General features: G+C 32.5%; 2 protein-coding genes across 2 annotated transcripts; one reads left to right on the top strand and one right to left on the bottom strand.

Moving 5' to 3' along the window:
- Nucleotides 1–7,015: 7,015 nt before the first annotated feature.
- Nucleotides 7,016–10,847, bottom strand: LOC137834800 (reactive oxygen species modulator-like protein). Its single transcript, XM_068642989.2, has 3 exons — nucleotides 10,710–10,847; nucleotides 10,549–10,586; nucleotides 7,016–7,258 (listed from the first exon to the last, which is right to left on the bottom strand). The coding sequence occupies exons 1-3, from the start codon at nucleotides 10,780–10,782 to the stop codon at nucleotides 7,154–7,156; spliced, it is 216 nt and encodes a 71-aa protein (XP_068499090.1). The 5' UTR covers nucleotides 10,783–10,847; the 3' UTR covers nucleotides 7,016–7,153.
- Nucleotides 10,848–12,199: 1,352 nt separating this feature from the next.
- LOC137834799 (SNF2 domain-containing protein / helicase domain-containing protein / F-box family protein) lies at nucleotides 12,200–23,224 on the top strand. The gene is made up of 9 exons (XM_068642988.2): nucleotides 12,200–12,882; nucleotides 15,963–18,524; nucleotides 18,617–18,824; nucleotides 18,920–19,186; nucleotides 19,300–19,359; nucleotides 19,451–19,581; nucleotides 19,943–20,057; nucleotides 21,274–21,427; nucleotides 22,740–23,224. Exons 1-9 carry the CDS (start codon nucleotides 12,449–12,451, stop codon nucleotides 22,775–22,777), a joined length of 3,969 nt encoding a protein of 1,322 aa, XP_068499089.2. The 5' UTR covers nucleotides 12,200–12,448; the 3' UTR covers nucleotides 22,778–23,224.
- The last annotated feature ends 2,572 nt before the right edge of the window (nucleotides 23,225–25,796 follow it).

Here is a 25,796-nt window from a genome sequence, read left to right as displayed (position 1 = left end):
CTTTTGAATCTACAGATAACGAACAATGTCTCTAACAATTTCTTGAGCAACAGAAAAAAAGAAAAAAAACCCATTTTGTTAGTGTCATCCAACATTTATATGCAAATCCAATAGCCATAGTTGATCTCATCTTCATTCTCATGTCTCTCTGCAAATTTGATTGAAGCCAAAAGAAGAATGAAACAAGAAAAATTAGCAGAGATTAGTAGAAGATGAAGGAAGTGAGATAAAAGATTAAAAGGATTGTGTTTGAGTGTTTGCATTTGCTTAAATAATACTAATTATTTACTATGGTTTATCTTTTTTTAACTATAGTATTAACTATGGTTACTGTGCTTACTTGTTATTAATTCACTATGGATAATCTCATAATCTCTAATTGAAAATAATATCTTTATTCCTACATGTTCTCCAAAATTAAGAAAATTATTAAATTTCTTTAATTTAAAATAAATGAATGAATATTTCTTTTAATCCCGTGTATTTCATTAATGATATAAATCAATAATTAAGTAAGTTGTTGGATTCAAATTTTATGAATGCAAAAAATATAATGGGGTAGATAGATTTTGAAGAAAATAAATTGCATGGATATTTCACATAATAACATGATAACAAGTTAGAAAAATAACTTATTCATTAAATGATTTATTCTTATATTATATACATGGATTTTATTTTGGAGCAACATCGTGTATATAAGATATTCTCGTTCTTTGGCATGGGTCTTGTAAATAATATCATATACTTTTTTTATTATTTTTGTTTCCCTTTAAATACTATTTTTTATTCTAATTTTAAATTTAGTTTGATTTATATTTTAAATATGGATAAATTCTATCAATTTGAACTTTTTCAAAGAAATTGAATTTCTAGATTATTGTAATCTTAATTATTTTTGTTATTATCAAATATAAAATACTAATAGGCCGAATTTCTTATGAGCTTGATGAATAATAATAATAAATAATATATATAACTGATTTATTAAATCTTTTATCTCAATAACTATATAACTGATTTGTTAGAAACCGTACATACTTAATCAGATATAACGTATTCATAAGATAATATGAAAGTACTTTAAATATGGTAGGTAAAATTCGAATTTGAATATTTTTTTTTTTATATCTTAAATTCCAATCCACTATATTAGTAAGAACATATGTCATAATTCTAGTAAGTGATTGCGTTTTTTTGCTTTTTATCTTTCTCTTAAATCTAATTTAAAATTTAAAATTATTACAATCTTAATCATTCCTTGAAAAGATAATGTAATATTGATAAGATGAGTGAGTTTTTCAAGAAAAAAATATTTTAAAATAGATTTAATCAAAATGATAGAAATCTTAAAAATATATATATTTGTTTTTAGGCATTTGTTATAAAATCAAGAAATCATATCCTATCATTATATTATATTCAATCCTATTTTTTCGTTTATATGAATTTATTATAAGATTTATTTTTCTGTTAAGATTTTGTAGCAACCTTATTATAAATAGAGAGAGTCTTATTCATGTTCTTCATTCAACATGGGAACCGTAGAAGGAAAAGTGCATTTGTACCACTGAGAGATGCGAACTAAAGAAGTGAGAGTGAAGATGAAACTCAAAGACATATTGAGGGTTGATGTGGCTGTCATTGTTCGATATTATAATCATCATCTACATGCTACTCAAACATCAACCTTATTGAAAACTTCAATTCCCATTAGCTTTCAGAATTTCTTTGAAAATAATGCAGATTTCTTGAGGAGTGTGTTGTTCTTACTACTTCATCCCAGAAATAGTTGATCCAATATCAGCAAAAATTGTTAATATGATTAAAGTAGCTTTGGAATTTGGTGGTGGTCCTGAGTCTGTAGATTCAGAATGTAAAGAATTTCCTTTGAATTTAAACATCATCGTGGATGTAGTTGCAGATGTAGAAATCGAAGAGGAAGAGGAAGAGGAAGATGTAGAGACAGAGGTAGAGACAAAGGTAGAAACAGAGGAAGAAGTAGAGACAGAGGAAGAGATGGAACATTATGCAGCAACGTTCCTGCATCTGCAGAAGCCATTGATTCCCTTAAAATGTTTTCAATTTCACCTTTCTTGAAAAAGGAAACTGAGAAGTGCAATATTTGCTTGGAAAATGTTGGCTTTAGAGAGAATAAAGAGAATGTGAAGTTATCGTCGTTGCCATGTGAACATGTTTTTCATCATCTCTGTATTGTAAAGTGGTTGCAGACAAGTCACACTTGTCCTTCATGTCGTTACCCTATGCCCGTTCGTCATACCTGATTTTTTTTTTTTCAAAGACAAATTGTATTTTGTACGAAATAAGAATGAGGATTACATAGTTTTTAGATTTTGTTTTCGTATACATTTTTCTTCAAAGATTCACAATTTAGCATTTAATTTATTTAACAAATATTTGCCTAGATTTTGGATGAGTTGTTCATTTGAAAATTGTATTGGTCGGAAGTGTTTTGGACCTCGATCCTAGATTTAACATGAATATTTAACAATAAGGGATTATAATGCCTGTGACCTACATTTCACAAATCTTACATGAGGAGTGACCAAAATAAAGTATATATTCAAAAAATCTTTATTTAATTCCAACACCCAAAAGATTACATAATGTGAGGTTGCATGACATTTTTTTGCTGGCTAAAACTGTTTGAAAACACACCACCGCGACTGCAAAAACTAGTGAGATCGGATCAACGTTCCTGCAGCAAGGAACAGGCTAAAAACAGCTGCACTCCCTAGAGTGGTCTGTCCAATATGCCTTATCTTGAGGAATCCAGGAACCTGCAAGATTTCAACATCAAATATGAGAAACTACATAACGGAAGCTACATACATCAACTGAGAAATACAAGCAATTGCACCTGAATATATATATATATATATATATATATATAAAGAGAGAGAGAGAGAGTGCCAACAGGCACACAATAAATAATATAATCCTTTAAATGCCTGACGGCCCGAGCATGCATATGATTGACAGGTAGTCCAAGTTTGAAGATTAGATACAAATGCAAAAAGGACTGGGAAGACTAAAATAATTAATTCCCAAGACTACCTACAACATGAAAATGATGAGTATATTATCCTTGTCTTCTCTTCGACATTGTAAATTAAGATGACAAACAATGACTTGTTCAACTAAATACATCTTGTAATGTTTGAGAATCAAAACAAAAAAATTTATCATCATCTTTTTACATAGATATGTAAATCTGATTTAAACACAATATTCATCGCCTATTTACAACCGTCTGTATGTCTAACTCATAGTATTAAACACTGTAAGTACTAATTAATGCTTCCTAATTGTCATGCAGACACAGATATGCATAAAACCTCGTATATAGTATTTTAATATACTCATCATCCGATGTACTTATGCTTCATGGTTGTGCAATAGTGCATTGTCTGCTGTGTCTTCCGTATTAGTGGTCATTGGTCTTGTTTCATCGAAAAGAAGGTATGCCTCCAAATCGGAACAGGGTTTTGCTTGAACACTTTGTGAAAATTATACAAGCATTGACACAGTTTGATGATAAATCCAAATTACTAAGGTAGTGTTTGGACCAACTTATACAAGGCATCTCTTTTTAAAAGTAGAAGTTTGGCCAAACAAATTTAATAGGAGCTCTTACAAAAAGCAACCTTTTTAGTGAAGAAAACATAGTAAAAATCTTTCAAAAAAATCTAGTTTTAGGAGCTTTTGGCTTCAACGTCCCATTTTCCTTTAATTCAAATCTTAAAATCCAACACACACTATCCACTAAATTTTAACTTAGAAGTAACTCGTGCACACTTAATTAAGGAGTCAGAATATTGGAAGAATATTCAATAATATCTAGAATGTATAAAATAATACCTCATAATATCTTAAATGAACTTTAGTATTAGTTCCTATTTCCTAGGATTCCATTAAATTTTACATATTGGGCTAGGAAGGATTATGATCAAGTATTAACACAAATAAGGCCAAATGAAATTAAATATGAAAACTATAATAAAAGATCTAAATTGAGAATTAAGACCGTATAAACCTTCTCAAAATAACTTAATGAGACTTCAAAATTTTCATATGATGTCAAGCTTAACCTTGCATTTGGATAGGGAATTTCAAAATTATTGAGACACTCGAATATATTGAATTTGAATTGATTTCGTTTTAAATGGTTTCATTTTTCAAATGTTTTGTTTGGATAAAATATTCAAATTTATTGAATTTTAATTTAACTTGTTTGGATAAAGTATTTTAATTATCACCAAATTAAAAAAAAATCAATATTGATGATCTTTTTTAGTTGATCTTGCTTGCGTTTATTTTTCGGTCAAAGTTCATTAAGATTGTTTTCAATTGACATTGACAAAGTTTTTTCTTGATATATGTCGGCTAAAGTTGTTTTTTGTTAATGGATTGAAGGAAGAAGTCAGGGCAACATTTAGAGCAATGAGAGCTCTACACAAGACCCTCAAGTACTTATCCTGAATATCTTATGTGAGTGTTTTTCTTAATGGATTGAAGGAAGAAGTCAGGGCAACATTTAGAGGTGCTGGGTAGATTCTTTACCAAAGATGATGAATTATGCTATGTGAAAAGATAATAGGAACTGGATATTAAAAACATGGAAATTTCAGGAAGGGATAAAGGGTTGCATTTAGAAGTTACCAATCATCCAAAACAACAATAAATAAATTTCACTCTAGGAAAGGAAACCAGGAGAAATCAACCCAAACAGAACGTTCGGGGATAGAATCTGCAATAGCCGGAACCAATGGTACTTTGGAAAGCCACGGAGGAGTTGAAGAGATACGTTGATGCAGAAATACAAAGGAACTCAACAAGAAAGGGATTTGCTGTAAAGGGTGATAAAATATAGCTTGAATCATTTATGTCAAAGAATTACTGGAGGAATGTAGATGATATGGCTGTTATTTTTGAGTTCAAAGGAAACACAAAGGAAATTTTAAAGAACTTTCTGTATATTAAAAAATGAGAAAAATAAACAATTGGTACTGAGTTTGTGCTTACAACAGGTAGATTGAAGCCATGACAAGAATAATTGGTCTTGTTGTTCCCAAGCTAGGTATTCAGAATTAAGAGCGCCAGTGTCACAATTATCTTCAGTGAGAAGATGTGGTGGAGTTTTAAGATGAACAAGACAAGCCTAAGGCCTTTGATAACTGGCAATTAGTTCAAGCCAAAGAAGAAAATTATCTCCATTGAAAATGCACGAGAAAAAGTGAGTGGCACAGAAGATGTTAAAGACAGGGAAGGTGGCGGAATGAGAGAAGCCATTGTGATTTCCTACGATCTGGACCATCTTGAGTTTAGAGAAACGAGAGAAATTTTAGACAACTTTCTGTTGATTGAAAAATGAGAAAAATAATACCGAGTTTGTGCTTACAGTATATATTCATAGTACAGGAAGCCTAACTACAGTCTAACAGTCAGTCAAAACTGTTATTGAGGATTTGAGACATTATTTACCTTCAGCTAACTGAATTACAGGTAATGAACTGCTGTGAAACTAACTCCAGTAGACCAATAAATGATATTTTCACATGCTAAATTTCATCTTGATGACAAAGTGAAACTTTGGGATGGGGAAGTGTTTTAGAGGGCACGGCCATTATCAGAAAGGGGAATGGGAACACGCACAAGTCAAGAGAAAGAGGGATTCAGTCAATAAGTCTTCTATTTTGCCTTAGTGTTCTTTCTTCATCTTTCTCCTTTGTTTTTTCCTTTGATTTTAATCAGTTAAATTCCTCATCAGAACTGTTCTCATAACAATGACACATAGTTAACTAAGTTGCAAAGTCCCTAAATTAGCAGCTTCATATTACATTAATTTTACACTCAATTAGGGTTAAGATAAGTTAATCAGAAACACACTTCATTATAAAAGAGGTAAATTGCATTTTCCAATTCACTCATTTGAAAAATAGAGGAATTGAATCACATACCTTATACCTAATTGCATCGTAAGTCCCATAAACGGCACCTGCATTCAACACACCCAATTTCAACATGCACAAGATTAACCGAAGAAGAAAGAGAAAGATGTGCCGTGCTTGGCTTAGTGAAAAGGAGGCAACCAAACAGAGAATAAGAGCTATTAACTCACCGACTGCGCCGCCAATAGCACCGCCCACGGCGGCTCCGGTCGCCACGCGAGTGAGGACGCTGTCTCTGGCCATTTCTTTGTTTCGTTTTTTGCTTAGCTTATTCTCTAGACAGAATTTGATTTTATTAACTTTAGTACTCCTTTTTTTTAAGATGAAAAATAAAAATAATTTAAAAAGTTACTTTATTTATTTTTTAACTAATAAAAATACAGGCGAAAATCAACTTTACAGTATTCGTATTTTCTACCATATTATTATTTTTATTTTAATAAAGTTAAAAAGAATGTTTATATTAATTTAATTTTTAATATATGTATGTTTGTGTTACTACTCGTTATAACGCCTCTGACCTATATTTCACAAGTCCCACATTATCACAGTGACCAAAATAAAACTCTAGAATAGAACTTAATAGAGACATTAAATAAATAAATTTTAATTATGAAGACTAAAAAATGTGAGATTTGTACAAATAAGTAAATAACCCATAATTTTAGAAGCAAACATTTCATAATTAGGAATTAGTATATTTTAGATATAAAGATTAACAATAAATAATGTACATGTACACATAGAGACAATTTATTGACTTGAGCATATAATTGATTTGAACATTCATGGTTAAACTTCATATTTAATGAAAGTTATCAAACTTAAGAGATAATGTAAACTAAAAGCTCTTTAGGCTCAATTCCAAGACTTATAAGAGTTTACTTCGTATGAAAAAAATATTTCAAAAATAAATTAGTCAAATTATTTAAAATAAAATATCAACTTGGTTGTAGACTCGGGAATTCATCAAGTTTGCTTCTGGTTCTACTGACTTTGCTCCAAAAACGAGTTTGCTTCCATGTTAACTCGGAAAGGGTGAGTAGAAATGCAAACTCGAACTATATATATTCAAAAAAATCTTTATTTGATTCAACACCCCAAAAATTACATAATGAGGTTACATGACATTTTTTTTGTTGGCTAAAACTTAAGAAAACATGCCACGATGAATGCAAAAACTAGTGAGATCGGATCAACGTTCCTGCTGCAAGGAACAGGCTAAATACAGCTGCACTCCCTAGAGTGGTCTGTCCAATATGCCTTATCTTGAGGAATCCAGGAACCTGCATGGTTTCAACATCAAATATGAGAAACTAAACAACAGAAGCTACATCAACTGAGAATACAAGCAATTGCACTTTCAAGATAACCAGACAAACACACACATATATACATACAGAGAGAGATAGCCAACACATACTCAATAGATAATATAATCCTTTAAATGCCTCACGGTTGGAGCATGCATATGACTGAGAAGTAGTTCAAGTTTGAATATTAGATACAAATGCAAAAAGGACTGAGGAGCCTAAAATAGTTAATTCGTAAGATACTTTCTAATATCATAATTGTATACACTCGACTACCCACAACATGGAAATGATGAGTATATTATCCTTGTCTTTTCTTCGACATTGTAAATTAAGATGACAATCAATGACTTGTTTAACTAAATACTTCTTGTAATGTTTGAGAATCAAAACAAAAGGTTTTATCACCATCTTTTTACATAGATATGTAAATCTGATTAAAACACCATATTCATCACCTATTTACAACGGTCAGTATGTGTAACTCATAGTATTAGACACCGTAAGTACTAATTGATGCTTCCTAGTTGTCACGTAAACACAGATATGCCCAACCTTCTCAAAACAACTTATTAAGGCTTCAAAATGTTCATATGATGTCAAGCCTAACCTTGCATTTGGATAGGGAATTTCACATTTTTTTACACAGTCAGATACATTGAATTTCAATTGATCTTATTTTAACTTATTTTATTTTTCAAATGTTTTGTTTAGATAAGACAATTCTTATTTATTGAATTTTAATTTTCCTTGTTTGGATAAAGTATTTCAACTATCACCAAATTGTTGGCTGAAAAATTCCATCAGTTGGCACTAGCAAGAGACAATCCTAGTTAATGTTAGTTGAAAGTTTTCCTATTTAGCATTAGAAAAATAATCCTAACAATCTATTGACAAAAACTAACATTGGTTTCCATGATAAAAAATAATCATTGCAGATATCAACAAAACAATAACCACGACAGACAGACAATAAGAAAAATATAGTTCACATGTCAAAAAATAGCCTCCCCAACCCAACATTGATTAAGAAAACCCTAGGCTAATATTGGGTGCATAATAACATAGTAGTCTACAACAAAAGCACCAAAAAGATTCCTAACAATTTAAATAAAAAAAACTTATTGAAATCAATAAAAACGCTCTACTCCATATCAATTTAAAAAGTATCCCAACCAAAATCGAATTGAGGACAAAATATGAAGAGAAAACACAAGAATTTTAAAATATGAAAAAAATCAAATTCTCTAATTTTAAGTAATCCAATTACTCTCATGAAATTCTAAAATTTCATTTTCTTTTAAAATTACTTACCCAAACAGCATAACATTTTAAAATCTCTATAAAAATTAATTGCCCTTTTCAAATTACCAATCCAAACACTATACAAATAATACTAATAGGCATAAATAATTTTCAAATATAAGCAATTTGTTTCTTTATAAGAAAATCCCAAGACAGGATGAGTTTTATCTTTCAAGAAAGGTATATCACCTTATCATCTACACATTTTCCCTACGACAATGGGCCTCACAACACCTGGCAAGGATACCAAGAGCAGTGTGAGCTCTACACAAGACCGTCCCCAAGTACTGATCCTGAATTTCTTATGGGAGTGTTTTTCTTAATGGATTGAAGGAAGAACTCAGGGCAACATTTAGAGGGGCAGGGTAGATTCTTTACCAAAGATGATGAATTTTGCTATGTGAAAAGATAACAGGAACTGCATATTAAAAACATGGAAATTTCAGGAAGGGATAAAGGGTTGCATTTAGAAGTTACTAATCATCCAAAACAACAATAAATAATTTTCACTCTAGGAAAGGAAACCAGGAGAAATCAACCCAAACAGAAGGTTCGGGGATAGAATCTGCAATAGTCAGCACAAATGGTAGTTGGGGAAGCCAAGGAGGAGTTGAAGAGATACGTTGATGCAAAAATACAAATGAACTCAAAAAGAAAGGGCTTTGCTGCAAAGGGTGATAAAATATGGCTTGAATCATTTATGTCAAAAAATTAATGGAGGAATGTAGATGATATGGCTGCTATTTTTGGTTCAAAGAAAACAAAAGAAAATTTAAAGAACTTTCTGTATATTAAAAAACGAGAAAAATAAACAATTGGTACTGAGTTTGTGCTTACAACAGGTAGATTGAAGCCATGACAAGAATAACTGGTCTTGTTGTTCCCAAGCTAGGTATGCAGAATTAAGAGCACCCGTGTCACAATTATCTTCAATGAGAAGATGTGGTGGAGTTTTAGGATGAACAAGACAAGCCTAAGGCCTTTGATAACTGGCAATTTGTTAAAGCCAAAGAAGAAAATTATCTCCATTGAGTTTCTCAGAAAATACACGAGAAAAACTGAGTGGGACAGAAGAGGTTACAGACAGGGAAGGTGGCGGAATGAGAGAAGCCATAGTGATTTCCTACGATCTGGACTATGTTGATTTTAGTGACACGAGAGATTTTTAGACAACTTTCTGTTGATTGAAAAATAATAAAATTGGTACTGAGTTTGTGTTTATAGTATATATTTATAGTACATGAATCCTAACTACAGTCTAACAGTTGGTTAAAATTTGAGACATTATTTCCCTTCCGCTAACTGAATTACAGGTAATGAGCTGCTGTGAAACTAACTCTAGTAGACAAATAAATGATATTCTCACATGCTAAATTTCGTCTTGATGACAAAGTGAAACTTTGGAACGGCGAAGTGTTTTTGAGACAAAGGCCATTATTAGAAAGGGGAAATGGGGGCACACACAAGTCAAGAGAAAGAGGGTTTCAGTCAATATGTCTTCCATTTTGCCCACATTCTGATTCAATTCTAGTAGAAGAACAAATAAAAGCCTAAATGTTCTTTCTTCATTTTTCTCATTTTTTTTTTCTTTGATCTTAATCAGTTAAATTCCTCATCAGAACTGTTCTCTTAATAATGACACTTAGTTAACTAAGTTGCAAAGTCCCTAAATTAGCAGCTTCATATTACATTCATTGTGCACTTAATTAGGGTTAAGATAAGTTAAAAAAATAATCAGAAACACACTCGATTTCCCAGTGAAATAGCTTTCGACTCCAATATGATTTCCTTCAAGCAAAACAAAGCAACCTTTTTTCCCCCAATTCTTCATTAATTAAAACCTTACCCATCATCCACATTGCGTTTTGAGACAGAATAGCCACCAATCAAATTATAAAAGAGGTAAATTGCATTTTTCAATTCACTCATTTGAAAAATAGAGGAATTGAATCACATACCTTATACCTAATTGCATCGTAAGTCCCATAAACGGCACCTGCATTCAACACACCCAATTTCAACATTCACAAGATTAAACGAAGAAGAAAGCGAAAGATGTGCCGTGTTTGGCTTAGTGAGAAGGAGGCAACCAAACAGAGGATAAGAACTATAATCTCACCGACTGCGCCGCCAATAGCACCGCCCACGGCGGCTCCGGTCGCCACGCGAGTGAGGACGCTGTCTCTGGCCATTTATTTGTTTCGGTTTTTGCTTAGCTTATTCTTTAGAAACAATATTTGATTTTTCTTAACTTTAATACTCCATTTTTTAAGATGAAAAAATAAAAAATAATTGAAAAAGAGTTATTTATTTATTTTTAATTAGAAAAAAAAAACATGTGCAAATCAACGTTACTGCGTTTGTGTTTTTCTACCGTATTATTTTATTTTAATAAAGTAAAATTGAATGTTTAATTTAATTTTTAATGTATGTATGTTTCTGTTACTATTTTGAGCCTTCCGTACGAAATCTAGGTTTACTTTAATAAATTTTCTTATTTTCAACTACCTAAATATTAGATTCATATAGAAAAAGCGATGAAATTTTGAATCTTAATGTATTAAATAACGAAAAACTAAATAATTTTTTATATCTAACTTTCCTTTGAAATAAATGTTTAAACATATAATTAATTATTTTATAAAATATAATCTAATTATTAATGAAAAATATTACCTAAATAAAATTATAAAATTACTTTTTATATTTTTTATAATTTAATAATATTTTTTATTTTAATAATTATCTATAACATTATATAAAGATGATACATTATTTGATAACTTTATTTGATATCATGTTTTAATTGGATAATTTCATCCTATAATAATTAAAAAATAATTTATTTAATAAAATAAATAAGAGCATAACTTTTCTTTATTTTATTTTGAAACATAATTACATATTTTTTAATACTATTTAAAAAGATATATGTGTTATTGTTCTATTTTCAGTTAGTTAGTTATCCATAAAAATAATAAAATTATATATTAATGTAATAAAAATACTAGTTAAAATAAAAGTTTTAAAAATAATTAGCGAAATTAAATAAAATAAGTTCAGTGTTTTGTTAATATATATTTTATATTCTAATAAATAAATAACTAAAAGAAAAAAATTAGAATAGTAAATAAAAAAATTAATTAATTTAACTTTTGATAATTGATTTTAAAATATTTTTACTCTGAAATATAATTCTTTTATTTTTTAAAATGTTATAATATTTTTATATTTTAATTTTAATTTAACTTTATTTACATTTAAATTTTTTTCTTTTTAAATTAAATTATTTTTAATTCTTTTATAAATGATTTTCTAATACATTTATATATAATTAAATTTAATTTTATCACATGAATCAAAATTCACTGTAAACTTTTAAATCAATTTTCCTTTATTTGTTTTTTTTTCCAAACAACCTTAATGTGTTCAGAGTTTAGGGTTTCTCTCCTTTTCACTTCACCCCAATTAAAACAGGGACTCATTCTTTTAGTTTTAAAAATGCTTCAATTTTTATTATTTCTTTGGTATTCTCTGTTGACTTTTAAGAAAATTAATTAATGCTGATGATTATACTTGCATTTATAACTAACTACCATTTCGCACCGTGTAACAGCAAAACCCACTGAAACAACGTCGTTTTGTCCTTTTTACCCACAGTAATCTTTACTTATTTCCCACGTTTCAAAAACCGTGAGTTTTATCCGTGGACGATTCCACCCTCTTCTCTGTTCTTGTTCTTTCTATCCTCAAAATTTTTCTTCTTCTCTTCCCTTTTTTTTGAAGTTCTGGTATTTGTAGCAAATCGTGAATCACTGCATTCCATGCCCTAATTTACACTCTCCGGTTCCTTCCACAATGTCCAGCGACTCCTCCTTCGCGGACCACAAGCTCTGCGGTTTCCTCTGTGCGGTTCTCACAGTCAGTCACCGCGACTCTGATCCAGCCTTCGCCGACCGCTGCGAAGTCTTCAACGACGATGGCGAGGTCGGTTTCCGCTCCCAAACCGGTGTCGATTTGTTTCCGGTGCTGAATTCGTCGCAATGCGGCGGCGGAGGATCGAAAACCAAGAGGACGCACAGCGTCGGGATGGTGAACGGGAGCATGAGCGTGGTTCACCAGCTCCATGCTATGGTCACCCGCAAGTGCATGAGAATCGACGCACGCGTGGTGTGCGTCGAGGCGCCTAGGGTTGTGCTGCTGATTGACGTGTACCTTCCTATTAACGTGTGGAGTGGCTGGCAGTTCCCGCGGTCGGGGGCGGTTGCCGCCGCCGTTTTTCGTCATTTGAGGTTCGCATGTTCTCGCTTTGGAATTCCGTTGTATTGTGTTCCAGAAATTGTTACTTGTTAGGTGCAATTTGGTTGTTAGTAAGCTGTGTTAGAAAGAAACATGAACAATTTTGGTTTACTAAGCATAAGTAATGGTTTATAATATTGTAGTCATTTCATGTTTTGTATTGTTGTTGGTTGGCATTTGTTAGAGTATGTTGGGATTAAAATGTGCAATTATGATGTGGCGTGGTTTTTATGGTTTGAGCAAATTTACGTACTGATAACTTCGCAATTTGCTAGCTTAGAGAGATCTACATTAATAATTTTGGTGAATTCGCATACGTAATGGTTTGTTACATTGTAGTTAGGATTAATTACATATTTGGTTCCAAAACTTTCCCTTTTAGTCCCCGTACTTGAAAACGTCAGATTTAGTCCTTGTACATAATTTTTTAATCCCTATTAGTTCCCATTAAAGGGATAAAAAATTGATATCTGTAGGAATAAACGAGATTACAAATGATATCTGTATAAGCATATATGGGAACTAAAAAGACATTCAATAATATATTCTCCTTAACTCGGTCCATTTTATCATAAATGAACTTCATGACCGGATTGTCATATGAATCCACTATTGGTGGATAACAACCTATGGTGGTGAACAAATATGGCAGATGATGTGGTTGCATATGACTGCTATGTGTTAGAGATCTCACATTGATTAGAGATATAATCAAATATAATATATAAGTGAATGCAAACCTCACTGTACAAATTGATTTTTTGATGTTGAATTAGGGTTGAAGTCCACTTATAGGTTGAAGCTATTATGTGAGAGTGAGCATGACAAATAAATATAAATAGAAAAGAATCAAACGTGGAAACTCACATAAACCAAGAGAGAAATTTAACAGAAGTTGGATGGCATGTGTTGCCTCAATCAAGAGCCAGCGAATAGTGGCAAAGAAAATGCTTCTATCATCCATTCCTCTTAACTCCTCCTCATCATATTTCCATTACTACATCAACATTATTGTCATAGTGAGAATGCTCTGTTTTCTCGGAAAGCCCTTCTATTCCCTGAATGCACTGTTCGTGACCACACATTATTTTTTATTCTCTTCTGTTTAGGGTAGTAGTATTATATAATTTTTTAAATTTATAATTGAAAATTGAAATTGGGAAGCAATTTAAGGTAGCATTAGTTTAATTATATAATATGTTTTTTGTTATATGATTGAAAACTAAAATTAGGTAACAAGTATTGTATATGTTTTTTAATTTATAATTGAAAGTATAAACTGAAATTCATATTTTTAATTTTTTTCAACACTTTCCAATTGTTAGTATTTTATAGTATGTATGAGAGTGGATCAAACTCAACAGAGGCATTCTGAGTGCCTCCTCATCTATTAAATTAAAAGAAAGAACACTCTAGGAAATAGATTGTATATTGGATGAAAGCATGAGATAGATATTAATAGTAATGGTAGAAAAGTGAAATATAATTGTTGCTCAAAGATTGTGAGTGGGGAATATTTTGATTCAAGCATCATCTTACTGAAACAAGAGAAAATTTTGAACACTGTGCTTCTTTTTCAGAGAAATAAAAATCTTGACTAAAAAAATTGATGCAGAGGCTAAGGAAGCTTTATTGAAGAAAAGAAAGTTGAATATAATTGATGAAGACTAGGAATAAAGTGAGGGGGTTGAAGAGAGATAAGGTATGGTAGATTTTAAAGGAAAAGAAAGAGTTAGTAGTAGTAGGCGAGAGTTCACACAACTATAAATGAAATGATCAAAAGAGGCTACAAAGAAGAAGTTGATGCTCTAGTTGCTGAATTTTTTTTACACAAGTTTCATTCCATTCAATGTAATTAAAATCAAGCTTTTGCAAAAAAATGTTAGATGATGGGTGAATATGGAGTTGGCTATAGACCTCCATCTCATCATAATGTTAGGGAATCTTTTGAAACAAGCAGAGGAAAAAATTGATTTAATACTTCTAGAACTTAAGGACAAGGGAAGACAACATGTTGCACAATTATGTCTAGTGGGTGAATAGAGAAAAAAAGGCATTCTATTTTGTAACTTTTTGGTGAATAGTCCTAAGGGGACTGTGTTTTTTTATTCATTGGATACCTTAGACATTTAAAAAACAACAGATGAAGTATTTAAGATGTTGGATGATGTTGTGGAATTTGTTAGAGAGGAAAATGTAGTGCAAGTGGTTAATGATAATGCTGTGAATTTTAATCCAGCCGGGACTTGTTGATGCAAAAAAGGGAGCATTTGTATTGGACAAAAATGGAAGAAGGATCACCACTTCCATTTATGGTATAACAATGTTAATTAGCACATTGAAAGAGTTCAGAAAAGGAAGAGACTTCATAAGACCGGGTGTGACTAGATTTGCCATGGCTTATGTGACTCTAACTTGTCTTCATTGGGGTGGATTAAATTGGGGGAAACTTGGTGTAGTTTTTTTTTTATTTGGAGTGCTCTGTTATTTTATTTAGAGTGCTCTGTTTTTTTTTTCTTTTTTTTATATGAAGTAAACTTTATGAGTTTACGAGTTGAGTCTACAGAACTTTCACGAGTTTACGTAGATTATCGAGTTTGACAACCTTGATTGTGATGATGTCATTAGAGGATTGGACATAGAAACTTAACATTTGTCTCTTTCTAGTTATTTAATTGCTACGACTTTTCAATTACCTTTGTAATTGTATGAACATATTTATTTGGTGGACTTTGGACTCATCATGCACTACTGAATGTAGTTATTTTACTATTGTGGAATTATTTTTTAACTATTTTGCTTAATTATGGTATTTAGCTATTGAATTAGTATGTGATTTATGGATATTAGTTTTTTTTTCCATATGAAGTAACTCTCATGAGTTTACGTAACTCTTGAGTTTGATAACTTTGATAGAAGTTAATACCATCTCTATTAAACTCACCAGTTATACTCTTAGAATTTTGTAATAATAATTGAAGTTGACTATCTATTGCCTTTGTTTTCCTTGTGTAATATACTTTACATATGTCTTTGACATTCTTAGTTTGCTAACAGTTAAACGCTTATGCAGCTGTGATTGGGATGAGCGAAGTTCAATGCTTTCATATCCAGATTATTGTAGAAAGACTCATGGAGCAAATGAGAGTATTTGGAACCTTTCTGATTGTCATGTACTTTGTTGCAAGCTCCATTCCCATGTTAGCAGTTCTTCAAGAAAAAGGCTATTTGAACTTCATGAACTTTTCAAGACACTACCTGGCGTTGGAAAACAGCGGATGTTTAATAGCTCGAAAATAATTCCTATGGATCACTCATCCAGATCAGGCATCTGGGAAATATCTGATGATATTTTAACTAAAATTTTATCTTCCCTAGACCCAATGGACCTCACTAGGGTTTCTGAAACATGTCATCATCTAAGATCATTGGCTGCTTCAGTAATGCCTTGTACAAAGTTAAATCTGTTTCCTCATCAGCGGGCAGCAGTTGAGTGGATGTTGCATCGTGAGCGAAATGCTGAGCTTTTGCCACACCCTTTATATGCAGTTCTCTCAACTGAAGATGGCCTTAGTTTCCACGTAAATACTGTTTCTGGTGAAATTGTCACAGGGGAAGCTCCCACCATCAGGGATTTTCGGGGAGGAATGTTTTGTGATGAGCCTGGATTGGGTAAGACTGTAACAACTCTCTCTCTTATTATGAAGACACGAGGTACATTGGCAGATCCACCGGATGGGGCACAAGTTGTCTGGTGTAAACATAATGGTAATCAGAAATGTGGTTATTATGAGATCAGTGGTAATAACATAACTGGTTGTTCTACATTGGGTAAAAGGGATGTGAGCCAAGATATCAGTAGAACTAGTGATGACCATGATTATTCCTCCAAAAGAGCCAGAAGGTCAAATCCTAATCAGCAAATCACTAAACTTCAGGGTTCATGTTCCATGGAAGTGAAGAAATCACCTGTAAAGGCATGCTTTAAGGAATCTATGCATTCAAATCAGTACACTAGGAGTTTGAGCCGGATAAAGAAAAATCTATGCTTCACATATGAAGATGAAGCTATGATTTCCAAGGAAAGAGAAATTGGTGAAGGATTAATTGAAGCAAAGCATGCATCAGATGTTACACCTCATGTATCTCAAAAGAAGCTGCCTGGGAAGCCTGAAGGTGATCTTTTTGAGTACAGTGATACATGGATTCAGTGTGATGCTTGTCACAAGTGGCGAAAGCTTGCAGACAATAGTATGGCTAGTTCTAGTGCAGCGTGGTTTTGTAGTATGAACACTGACCCTCTTTATGAAAGTTGTAGTGTCCCTGAACAACATTTTCATAATACCTCAAAGATAACACACTTGCCAGGGTTTCACTTAAAAGGAACTCATGGCGGTGAGAGACAAAATGTTTCTTTTTTCATTAGTGTGCTCAAGGAGCACCACTCATTGATAAATTCTCAGACAAGGAGAGCCCTAACGTGGTTGGCTAAAATTTCAACAGACAAGCTTGCAGGAATGGAAACAAATGGAATAAGAGGTCCCTTTTTAAACACGTGTACTGCATCTAGTAGACATTTTAATGCGTTCCACAAAGTATTTCAAGCATTTGGCCTCTTAAAGAGAGTAGATAAAGGTGTGTGCAAGTGGTTCTATCCTCAACATCTCAACAATTTGACTTTTGATGTGACTGCCCTTGGCATGGCACTCCGTGAGCCTATAGATTTTGTTAGGTTATACTTGTCAAGAGCTACCCTCGTAGTTGTTCCTGCAAACTTGGTTGATCATTGGAAAACACAAATAGAAAAGCATGTGAGGCCTGGTCAATTGCGGATTTATGTTTGGACTGATCACCGGAAGCCATCTTTGCATTGTCTTGCATGGGATTACGATGTTGTCTTAACCACTTTTAGTCGTTTGAGTGCAGAGTGGGGCCCTCGTAAGAAGAGTGTTTTGATGCAAGTGCATTGGTTTAGAGTAATTTTAGATGAGGGGCACACTCTTGGGTCTAGCCTGAACTTAACAAACAAGTTGCAAATGGCTATTTCATTGATAGCTTCTAATCGATGGATACTAACAGGAACTCCTACACCGAACACTCCTAACAGCCAACTTCCTCATCTGCAACCATTGCTAAGGTTCCTTCATGAAGAGTCTTATGGACTGAATCAAAAGTCATGGGAAGCTGGTGTGCTTAGGCCATTTGAAGCAGAAATGGAGGAAGGAAGGTCTCGTCTGTTACATCTACTTCACAAATGCATGATTAGTGCTAGAAAGGCAGATTTACAAAGCATTCCACCATGCATCAAGAAAATTGTTTATCTGGATTTTAATGAGGAGCATGCTAGAAGTTACAATGAATTGGTAATCACAGTACGGCGTAATATATTGATGGCTGATTGGAATGATCCCTCACATGTTGAGAGTCTACTGAATCCAAAACAGTGGAAGTTTCGCAGGGCAACTATAAAAAATGTCAGGCTTTCATGCTGTGTTGCTGGACATATTAAAGTTACACATGCTGGAGAAGATATTCAAGAAACAATGGATATATTAGTACAAAGTGGTCTGAATCCTACTTCTGGAGAGTATTCCTCCATAAGATGTAATCTCTTGTATGGTGGTCATTGTGTCAGGTAGTACCTAGGTTTTGTTCTTTCTTGTAGTCTTTTTCTTTGTCTGCCTGTTGCTGCTTATTAAACTTTTACTTTCTAAATAAATTGTGAAGGTGCAAGGAATGGTGCCGCCTTCCGGTCATTACACCATGTTGGCATCTGTTGTGCCTTGATTGTGTTTCTATAGACCACACAAAGTGTACTTATCCTGGCTGCAGTAAATTATATGAGATGCAAAGTAGACTTCCCCGACCTGAAAATCCTAATCCGAAGTGGCCAGTACCCAAAGATCTTATTGAGCTACAACCTTCATATAAGCAGGCATGGTTTATGAAGAGCTCAGTTGGCAATTCACATTTTTCCTTCCATACTCCGATTTTACAAAGCTAATATGCAATGATGATTGTTGAATCCAGGATAATTGGGATCCGGATTGGCAATCTACATCTAGTACTAAAGTCTCCTATCTTGTCCAGAAGTTGAAAGCTTTGCAAGGAACCAATGAAGAGACCAGCTTCAGTAGCAATGATGAGATGCCCATTGAGAATAGTTTCTCTCTGCATAGAGATGATAAATCAGCATTTCAGAAATGTTCGAAGAGCAGCACAAAGACCAATTTCAACCTCGAGAAAGTTCTGATATTTTCTCAATTTCTTGAGCATATACATGTCATTGAACAGCAGGTGCATTTTTGTGTGTGATCTTTTGTGAAGTGTATCTATTTTACTTTTTTGGTATTTGTGGATGCTTCTGCAAATGATCTAACTATTAAATCGGATTTGTTTCTGGTTGGCAGTTGACTATTGCTGGTATCAAATATACTGGAATGTATAGCCCAATGCATTCCAGCAACAAGGTATAATGTTGGAATTCTCGATTGTTTTTTCTGAAAATTTTAATTTACTTTTGGTTTCTGACCTTTGGTTAATTACCTTTTCCTTTTTCAGAAGAAGTCTTTAGCTGTGTTCCAACATGATTCAAGTTGTATGGCGCTCCTGATGGATGGAAGTGCTGCATTGGGTCTTGACTTGAGTTTTGTTACGCATGTATTTCTAATGGAGCCAATTTGGGACAGAAGGTTAATACATCAGACTATTATAATTTGTGAACAAGAATATAAAATGAATTGATATTAAGAGATTTTAAATTTTGCATAATGTTATTTTCTTCTAAAGTCATGAGCATGGTAAAATTGTGAGTTTTTTTTGCGATAAATTGTCATTTAAAATTGTGGTTTAGGGTGTGGCCAATTTACAGAATTTGTCAATACTGAATTGTTCTGTTTTTGCATTCAACATGCAAACTGTAACCATGGTGTTGCATAAAGTGATTGACATTGAATCTTTTGGTTTATCAATCTGCTGGATCCTTCTACTTTGACTCAAATTGGAATGTTTATCCAATTTAATTATCATCTGACTTGATCAATATCTTGTCAGTATGGAGGAGCAAGTAATTAGTCGTGCTCACCGTATGGGTGCTTCTCGTCCTATTCACGTGGAAACACTAGCAATGCGTGGTACAATTGAAGAGCAAATGCTAGGCTTTTTACAGGTGAATCTCTATAAGTTGTACTTGGCACGCCATTTTATTTAAGTTCAATACCTTAACATTAGATGATAGGTCTTTCTGAATGCCTTGTTTGTTTATGTTGTCCTTCATTTATGTCACTGAAAATTTTCTACTCAGTTGCTTTTGTTTAGATTTTATTATTATTGAAAGGATTGCTTGTCATTGTGTATCTTGTACACATGTGAGTGTACTCTGATTTATAATGGTGAATATATATAGTAATGAGGAACAAATTCAATAACTAATAATGAGAAGCATTTTCTATGATATTTCCTTATTTGATGTAACCAAATCATATCTTTAACATTCCCTCTCAAGTTGTAACATGTGTTTCATATGAGACAAACTTGTTACAAATATCATCAACATGAGACTAGTTGAGAGACTTATTAAACACATAAGCCAGTTGGTTGCTGGAGCTGGCAAAGTCAAGCTTCATGCATCAATTTGGGGCAGGTGTGTGAAGATCACATGCTAAGGGGAGCTGGTGGCACATGGCAGCAGTTGGCCATTTGTCGAGCAGCGTAATGGTTGCTAGAGAAAGGTCAACTTCCATCATAGGATTGCATTAGAGGTCAGAGGATGCAACAGCTGTTCAAGAGCAAAAAATGCTTAGAGGGAGAGCATGGTGGCTGTTAAATAGCAAAAATATTCAGAGGAGGTGGCGGTTGTTGGAGAGCAAAAGTTGCTCGGAGGATGTGGTGACTGCAGAAGACCAAAAATGGTCCGAGGGTGAGATGGTTTCCAAAGAGTAGAAGTGCTCAGAGCACATGGTGGCTGCCAGAGAACAAAGTATGCTTAAAGGGCAGGGCATGTTGGCTTCTGGAAAGCAAAAATGTCGCAGCAGCGGGTATTGTTTACCCGAGAGAGAAAGTCAAAGTGGCAGAGTCAGGGACATTGCCTCTAGGAAAAAAGTCATTGCTTAACAATGGATTAGTGACTAAAATGGTCTCGGATGATACCATATTGAAAAGATTGCTTATCATTGTGTATCTTGTACTCGTGTGAGTACTGTTATTTATAATGATGAGATACAATAGTAAGGAACAAAATGAATAAGTAATGTTAGAAAACATTTTCTAAGATATTTCCCTACTTTATGTGATCAAACCATATCATATTTTCCTATTTAACGTTATTACATCATATCTTCAGCAATTATTGTTATTCATGTTTCAATTTGTTGATGTTTAACTAGGAAGCTGATAAATGTAGAAGAACGCCAATTAAGGATGTTGCCGAATCTGAAGATGATGGTGGGGGACGAGGATATAAATCATTGCATGATTTTGCGGAAAGCAGTTATCTATTGAAACTTAGATCTGTGTATACTAATTCAGAAAGTCCAGAAGGTTCGTTCATAGTGTTTTCCCTTAGATCTGTTAGGAAATATGGATTCAGCAGAAAGATGAGTGATATTGCATTTGAAAAATTTAATGAAAATTTTTTTATGACATCTGTTTCTTAACTGTTTGTTTGAAATTTTGAAAGGAAACAAATTCGGCAAAACTAACTAATGTGATGGTTAAGGTTTGTAAGTTACCAGCTAAAAACTTACAAGAAAACTCATTAAAAATGTTTGGTAAAATTAATTATTGAAGTGCTGGTAAATGGAAAGTAACATGACATGTTATGTGATGACTTTTTCATGTATTCTATTTTGTTTTATAGACAAGAACAGGTTATTATCATTTTAGATTAGCCCAATGGCGTCATGTTATTCATTTAGCATATCTTAATTAGTAGGATAAAGTTTTTGTTGTTGGTTTTTAGACAGAATATTTTCTTTGGAGTTAATCTAATGGTGTAATAGTTAAAATAAGTATTATATGAAAAAATAACCCAAGAATTAGTAAAAAGAGAATATGTAATAATTAAAATAATAACTAAAAAATAGTTACATGTGAACAATTAAGAGACCCAGGGTAAAAAGTAAGTATATTAAACTAGTAAAGATATAAGTGTAAGGAAAAAATAGCTGCAGGTTTATGTAAATTATAAGCTAGTTGAAGTAGTTTAGGCTAGCTATAAGCTTGTATGGGAAACTAGTTTACCAGATATAATCCATTAACTTACAAGTTGTATTGGAAGAACCAAATGATACTTGCATTGCTCACTTAGGGTAGATTAGGACTTCTAGAAGAGAGAAGTATAAAAAACAAATAACTTAACTTTTCTATAAATTAAAATTTGCTTATGTATTATCTAATTCGCAGAATCTGTTTCATATAGTTTATATAAATTTTTAATTTTAACTTGCATAAGTTAATTTTAACTTATGAACAAGTCAATCTTTTTCTTCATATTTTTTTTCTCGTAGAAGTTTTTCTGGATAAGCTTGTCCAAATATACTCTTTAAGTTAAATGAAATATTGTATGTCCCAGCTCTGTAACCTCCATGTTGAAACTTATGGTGCCCTGACCTATAAATAGGATATCCTCTGCTTTCCCTCACCAAATTGTATGGTTTTTTAAACTGCATTTAAGATATGTACTTTACATTTAAATGAAATCTCCTCTTACTTTTTTATATTAACTTTATTAATTTTGTATAAAGATTTAATTAGAATGTATTAGTTACACTGTCTTCCAATATGAATTGCCACATGATTTCTAATTGGTTACGTTCTTATGTTAATATATATTTTTCTGTTTCTACTGCAGGTGTTTTGATTGATCAACATCAAGCAAGTACTAACTAATTTACTTAGAGCAGGTTCTGTGGACATTTGCTCCCGAATATGTTTCACTTTCTGGATATAGTCTTAGAATGAAATATGGCTCATGCATTCAAGCGTGGAAAATATCTTTTTTGTATAAAATATCATGGAGCTCTTCTCAGCGTCACTTCTGTTTACCACTGATTAATGAAATACTGGACTGGTTATTCTTTCGTAGAGGATTGAGTCCAGTTGATTTGATGTGATATAGTAGGCAGTTTGGAGTCAAGAATTTGAATTTAAATTGACCGTTTTGGGTTATTGGAAAATGAAATGTTCGTCCTCACAGTTGGCCTCAACAATGTCATATTATATGAATGCTTTTATGGCTATATCCATTTCATTCTATGCAGGTGATATTGTAATTATTAGTGAATAGATAATTCAAGATACATTAGCAATAGTTGACGGCAAAAGGGTTTCCTTTCATCTTATTTTATGTTATCTTGAGTTTTTAATCGATTTGCTTTATATGTATTGAGCTGTTCTGTGACTGAGTCTATTGTCCGCAGTGTCTAGGTGATTCCTAATAAGTCTTTCTGCACTACTCGATTCTAGGGTTGTGAAGTGTTTGAGTTTGTGGCTGAGTTTATTGTTCGCGATATCTAGGTGATACTTAATAAGCTTTTTCGTACTCCTCGACTCAGGGTTGGGGGATGTGAATCGTTTGAATTGATGTCTGAGCTAATCACCTTGATCACACGTAAGATGATGCAAGGATGAGCATGTGTATCTCGCATCAAGGGGAATAACAATGAGAATTGCAGAGTCAACATAATTGCAAATATCTTCAGTGATATTATGTATTAATGGAGAATTATCGCGTTACCCTTTATAAACCGATATGATTTATGTAGTGATATATATCAATCAATGATTTCCTTGATATCGGTGGATGATTTCTTTTGATATCAATTAATAATTTCCTAGGGTAATCAAAATTAATGATCAATAATAAACAATAAAAAGGATGTACCCAAACCACAATGAGGGGCCGATACACCTTTGTGAATAATAGGATTAATAGAATAAAATATAGTAAATAAAGGTTGAAAATACAAACAAGGTTGATTTCTTGAGACGTGAGTGATCACTGTCGGTAAGGACTTACTAAGCCATGTACATGCTCGATATTCATGAGTGCTCTTTAGATCTTGTTGAGATCTCATGCAAGTGACTCCACTTGACACTCATATAAGTGATTTTATCAAGTGTATGCTGTAAATAATACATCAACGATAAGGGATATGAAAGTCATTAAAAACTTTGTTAGTCGTTAAAACTCTTATATCTCAGAATTTTAACCACAAATTTTACCTTCTCAATAATGCAATATGTAGCACTTTCACACACCACATAAATGAACAAATTTGATATTAAATCAATTCCAGTGTTAGAAGAACTAACAAGTGACTTGTTTTACTCATATGAACATTATTCATGGGATCTCCAATCACAAAGGTTGTGTTTCCATCACTTGTTTGTTTGCAAGTGGCTTAAGTCTCATTCTCCTCGATGTTTCTAAAATTAGTTTTCTCCATAGGATTTTGTCAGAGGATCTGTCAAATTCTGTTTTGATTTGACATAGTAAATGAAAATCATTCAAATATTTAACAACGACTTTACCAAAGTATGTCTCAATTGTATATGTTTGTTCTTTCCATTATAAGTTTTATTTTTAACTATAACTATTGTCAATTGGCAATTGCAATGCATTGATACAGACAGGGTTGGTTTCATTCCTAATGGAATGTTTGCTAAGAAGATTTTCAATATCAACCATTTTGAGAGCAACAAACTCAGATTCCAATGTTGATATAACAATAATTGTTTGCTTGGTTGATTTGCATGTAACTCCCCCAAGTGTAAACACATAACCACTAGTAGATTTTGTCTCATCCGAACCAAAGATCCAATTAGCATCACTCTATCCTTCTAGCACAACGGGAAATCCACTATATTCAATGTAATAATCAATTGTACATCTTAAGTATTTCATGAGTCTTGCAAGTGCATCTCAATGATCCTGACTAGGACATTGAGTGTACATACTCGATCTACTTATCACATAAGCAATGTCTGGTATAGAAAAACTCATTAAATTCAATAAGTTCTCTATTATCTGAGTATATTGAGTTTGAGAAATAGACCCCCCTCTGTTCTTCTTTAATTTAGAGTTAGCATCATAAGGAGTGTTTACTAACTTAAAGTTATAGTAACCAAACTTTTTAAGAAATTTTTCAATGTATTATTCTTAGGATAGTAATATACTATTTTCCTTCCTTATGACTCTAACTCTTAAAATCACACTTCCTTCACCCATATCTTTCATCTCAAACTTAGATCTAAGAAAAAAATTATTTTTAAAAAAACATTGCATGTATCAATATGGATATATTAGTTTTATTTGACGACGATTTTACAAAATTATTTCTACTACAGAATCAATGCAATCATAATTTGTTAAAACATCATCATTTGCTCATTTCAGTTCAACCTTGATTATTCAAACTCAAACTAATATATATATATATATATATAAAATTATAGGAAGTAACTTTACTCATTTAAATCATATTCAAAACTCAATTTAAGAAACTCTATACCTTAACATGCATAATCTAGCCACTATATCAACTTCTCAATAAGAGTATTAGATTCAAAGCAATTCTTATTAACCAAAAACTAAAATAACATTCTTATTCAAAACGTAATTCCCGCATAGAAATCAAGATATCGTGAACAAGTCACTTTCATAACCAGATCATCTATCTTAAGGTTCTATAAAAAGCATAAATAGCTTTCCTTACTTGTAATTCCTTGTTCTAAAGAAAGTTTCAACTCAAAGAATAACTCAAAATGTAGATATCTAGAGCAAAGTGTTCAAACATAACAAAAATTCACTATAAGATTAACCAAATTGAGATGATCATTTTTCTCAATTAAGCTCATTAAGATTGATTACAAATTCAAAAAAGAAAGGAAAAAGATGAAGAATATT

This window comes from Phaseolus vulgaris, chromosome 5, assembly GCF_051622355.1.
Source record: "Phaseolus vulgaris cultivar YP4 chromosome 5, ASM5162235v1, whole genome shotgun sequence".
Classification (NCBI taxonomy): Eukaryota; Viridiplantae; Streptophyta; class Magnoliopsida; order Fabales; family Fabaceae; genus Phaseolus; species Phaseolus vulgaris.
Note: the sequence above shows the minus strand (reverse complement) of the source record. Positions and strands in the feature narration are given on the sequence as shown.

Excerpts from the sequence above, each read along its gene's own strand:
- LOC137834800 (XM_068642989.2), bottom strand. The coding sequence starts at position 10,782 with ATGGCCAGAGACAGCGTCCTCACTCGCGTGGCGACCGGAGCCGCCGTG. Across the intron at positions 10,587-10,709 it reads TGCTATTGGCGGCGCAGTCG|GTGCCGTTTATGGGACTTAC; the intron begins GTGAGATTATAG and ends TGTTGAATGCAG. Across the intron at positions 7,259-10,548 it reads ACGATGCAATTAGGTATAAG|GTTCCTGGATTCCTCAAGAT; the intron begins GTATGTGATTCA and ends GAAACCATGCAG.
- LOC137834799 (XM_068642988.2), top strand. The coding sequence starts at position 12,449 with ATGTCCAGCGACTCCTCCTTCGCGGACCACAAGCTCTGCGGTTTCCTC. Across the intron at positions 18,525-18,616 it reads TATGGTGGTCATTGTGTCAG|GTGCAAGGAATGGTGCCGCC; the intron begins GTAGTACCTAGG and ends TAAATTGTGAAG. Across the intron at positions 19,187-19,299 it reads TACATGTCATTGAACAGCAG|TTGACTATTGCTGGTATCAA; the intron begins GTGCATTTTTGT and ends TCTGGTTGGCAG.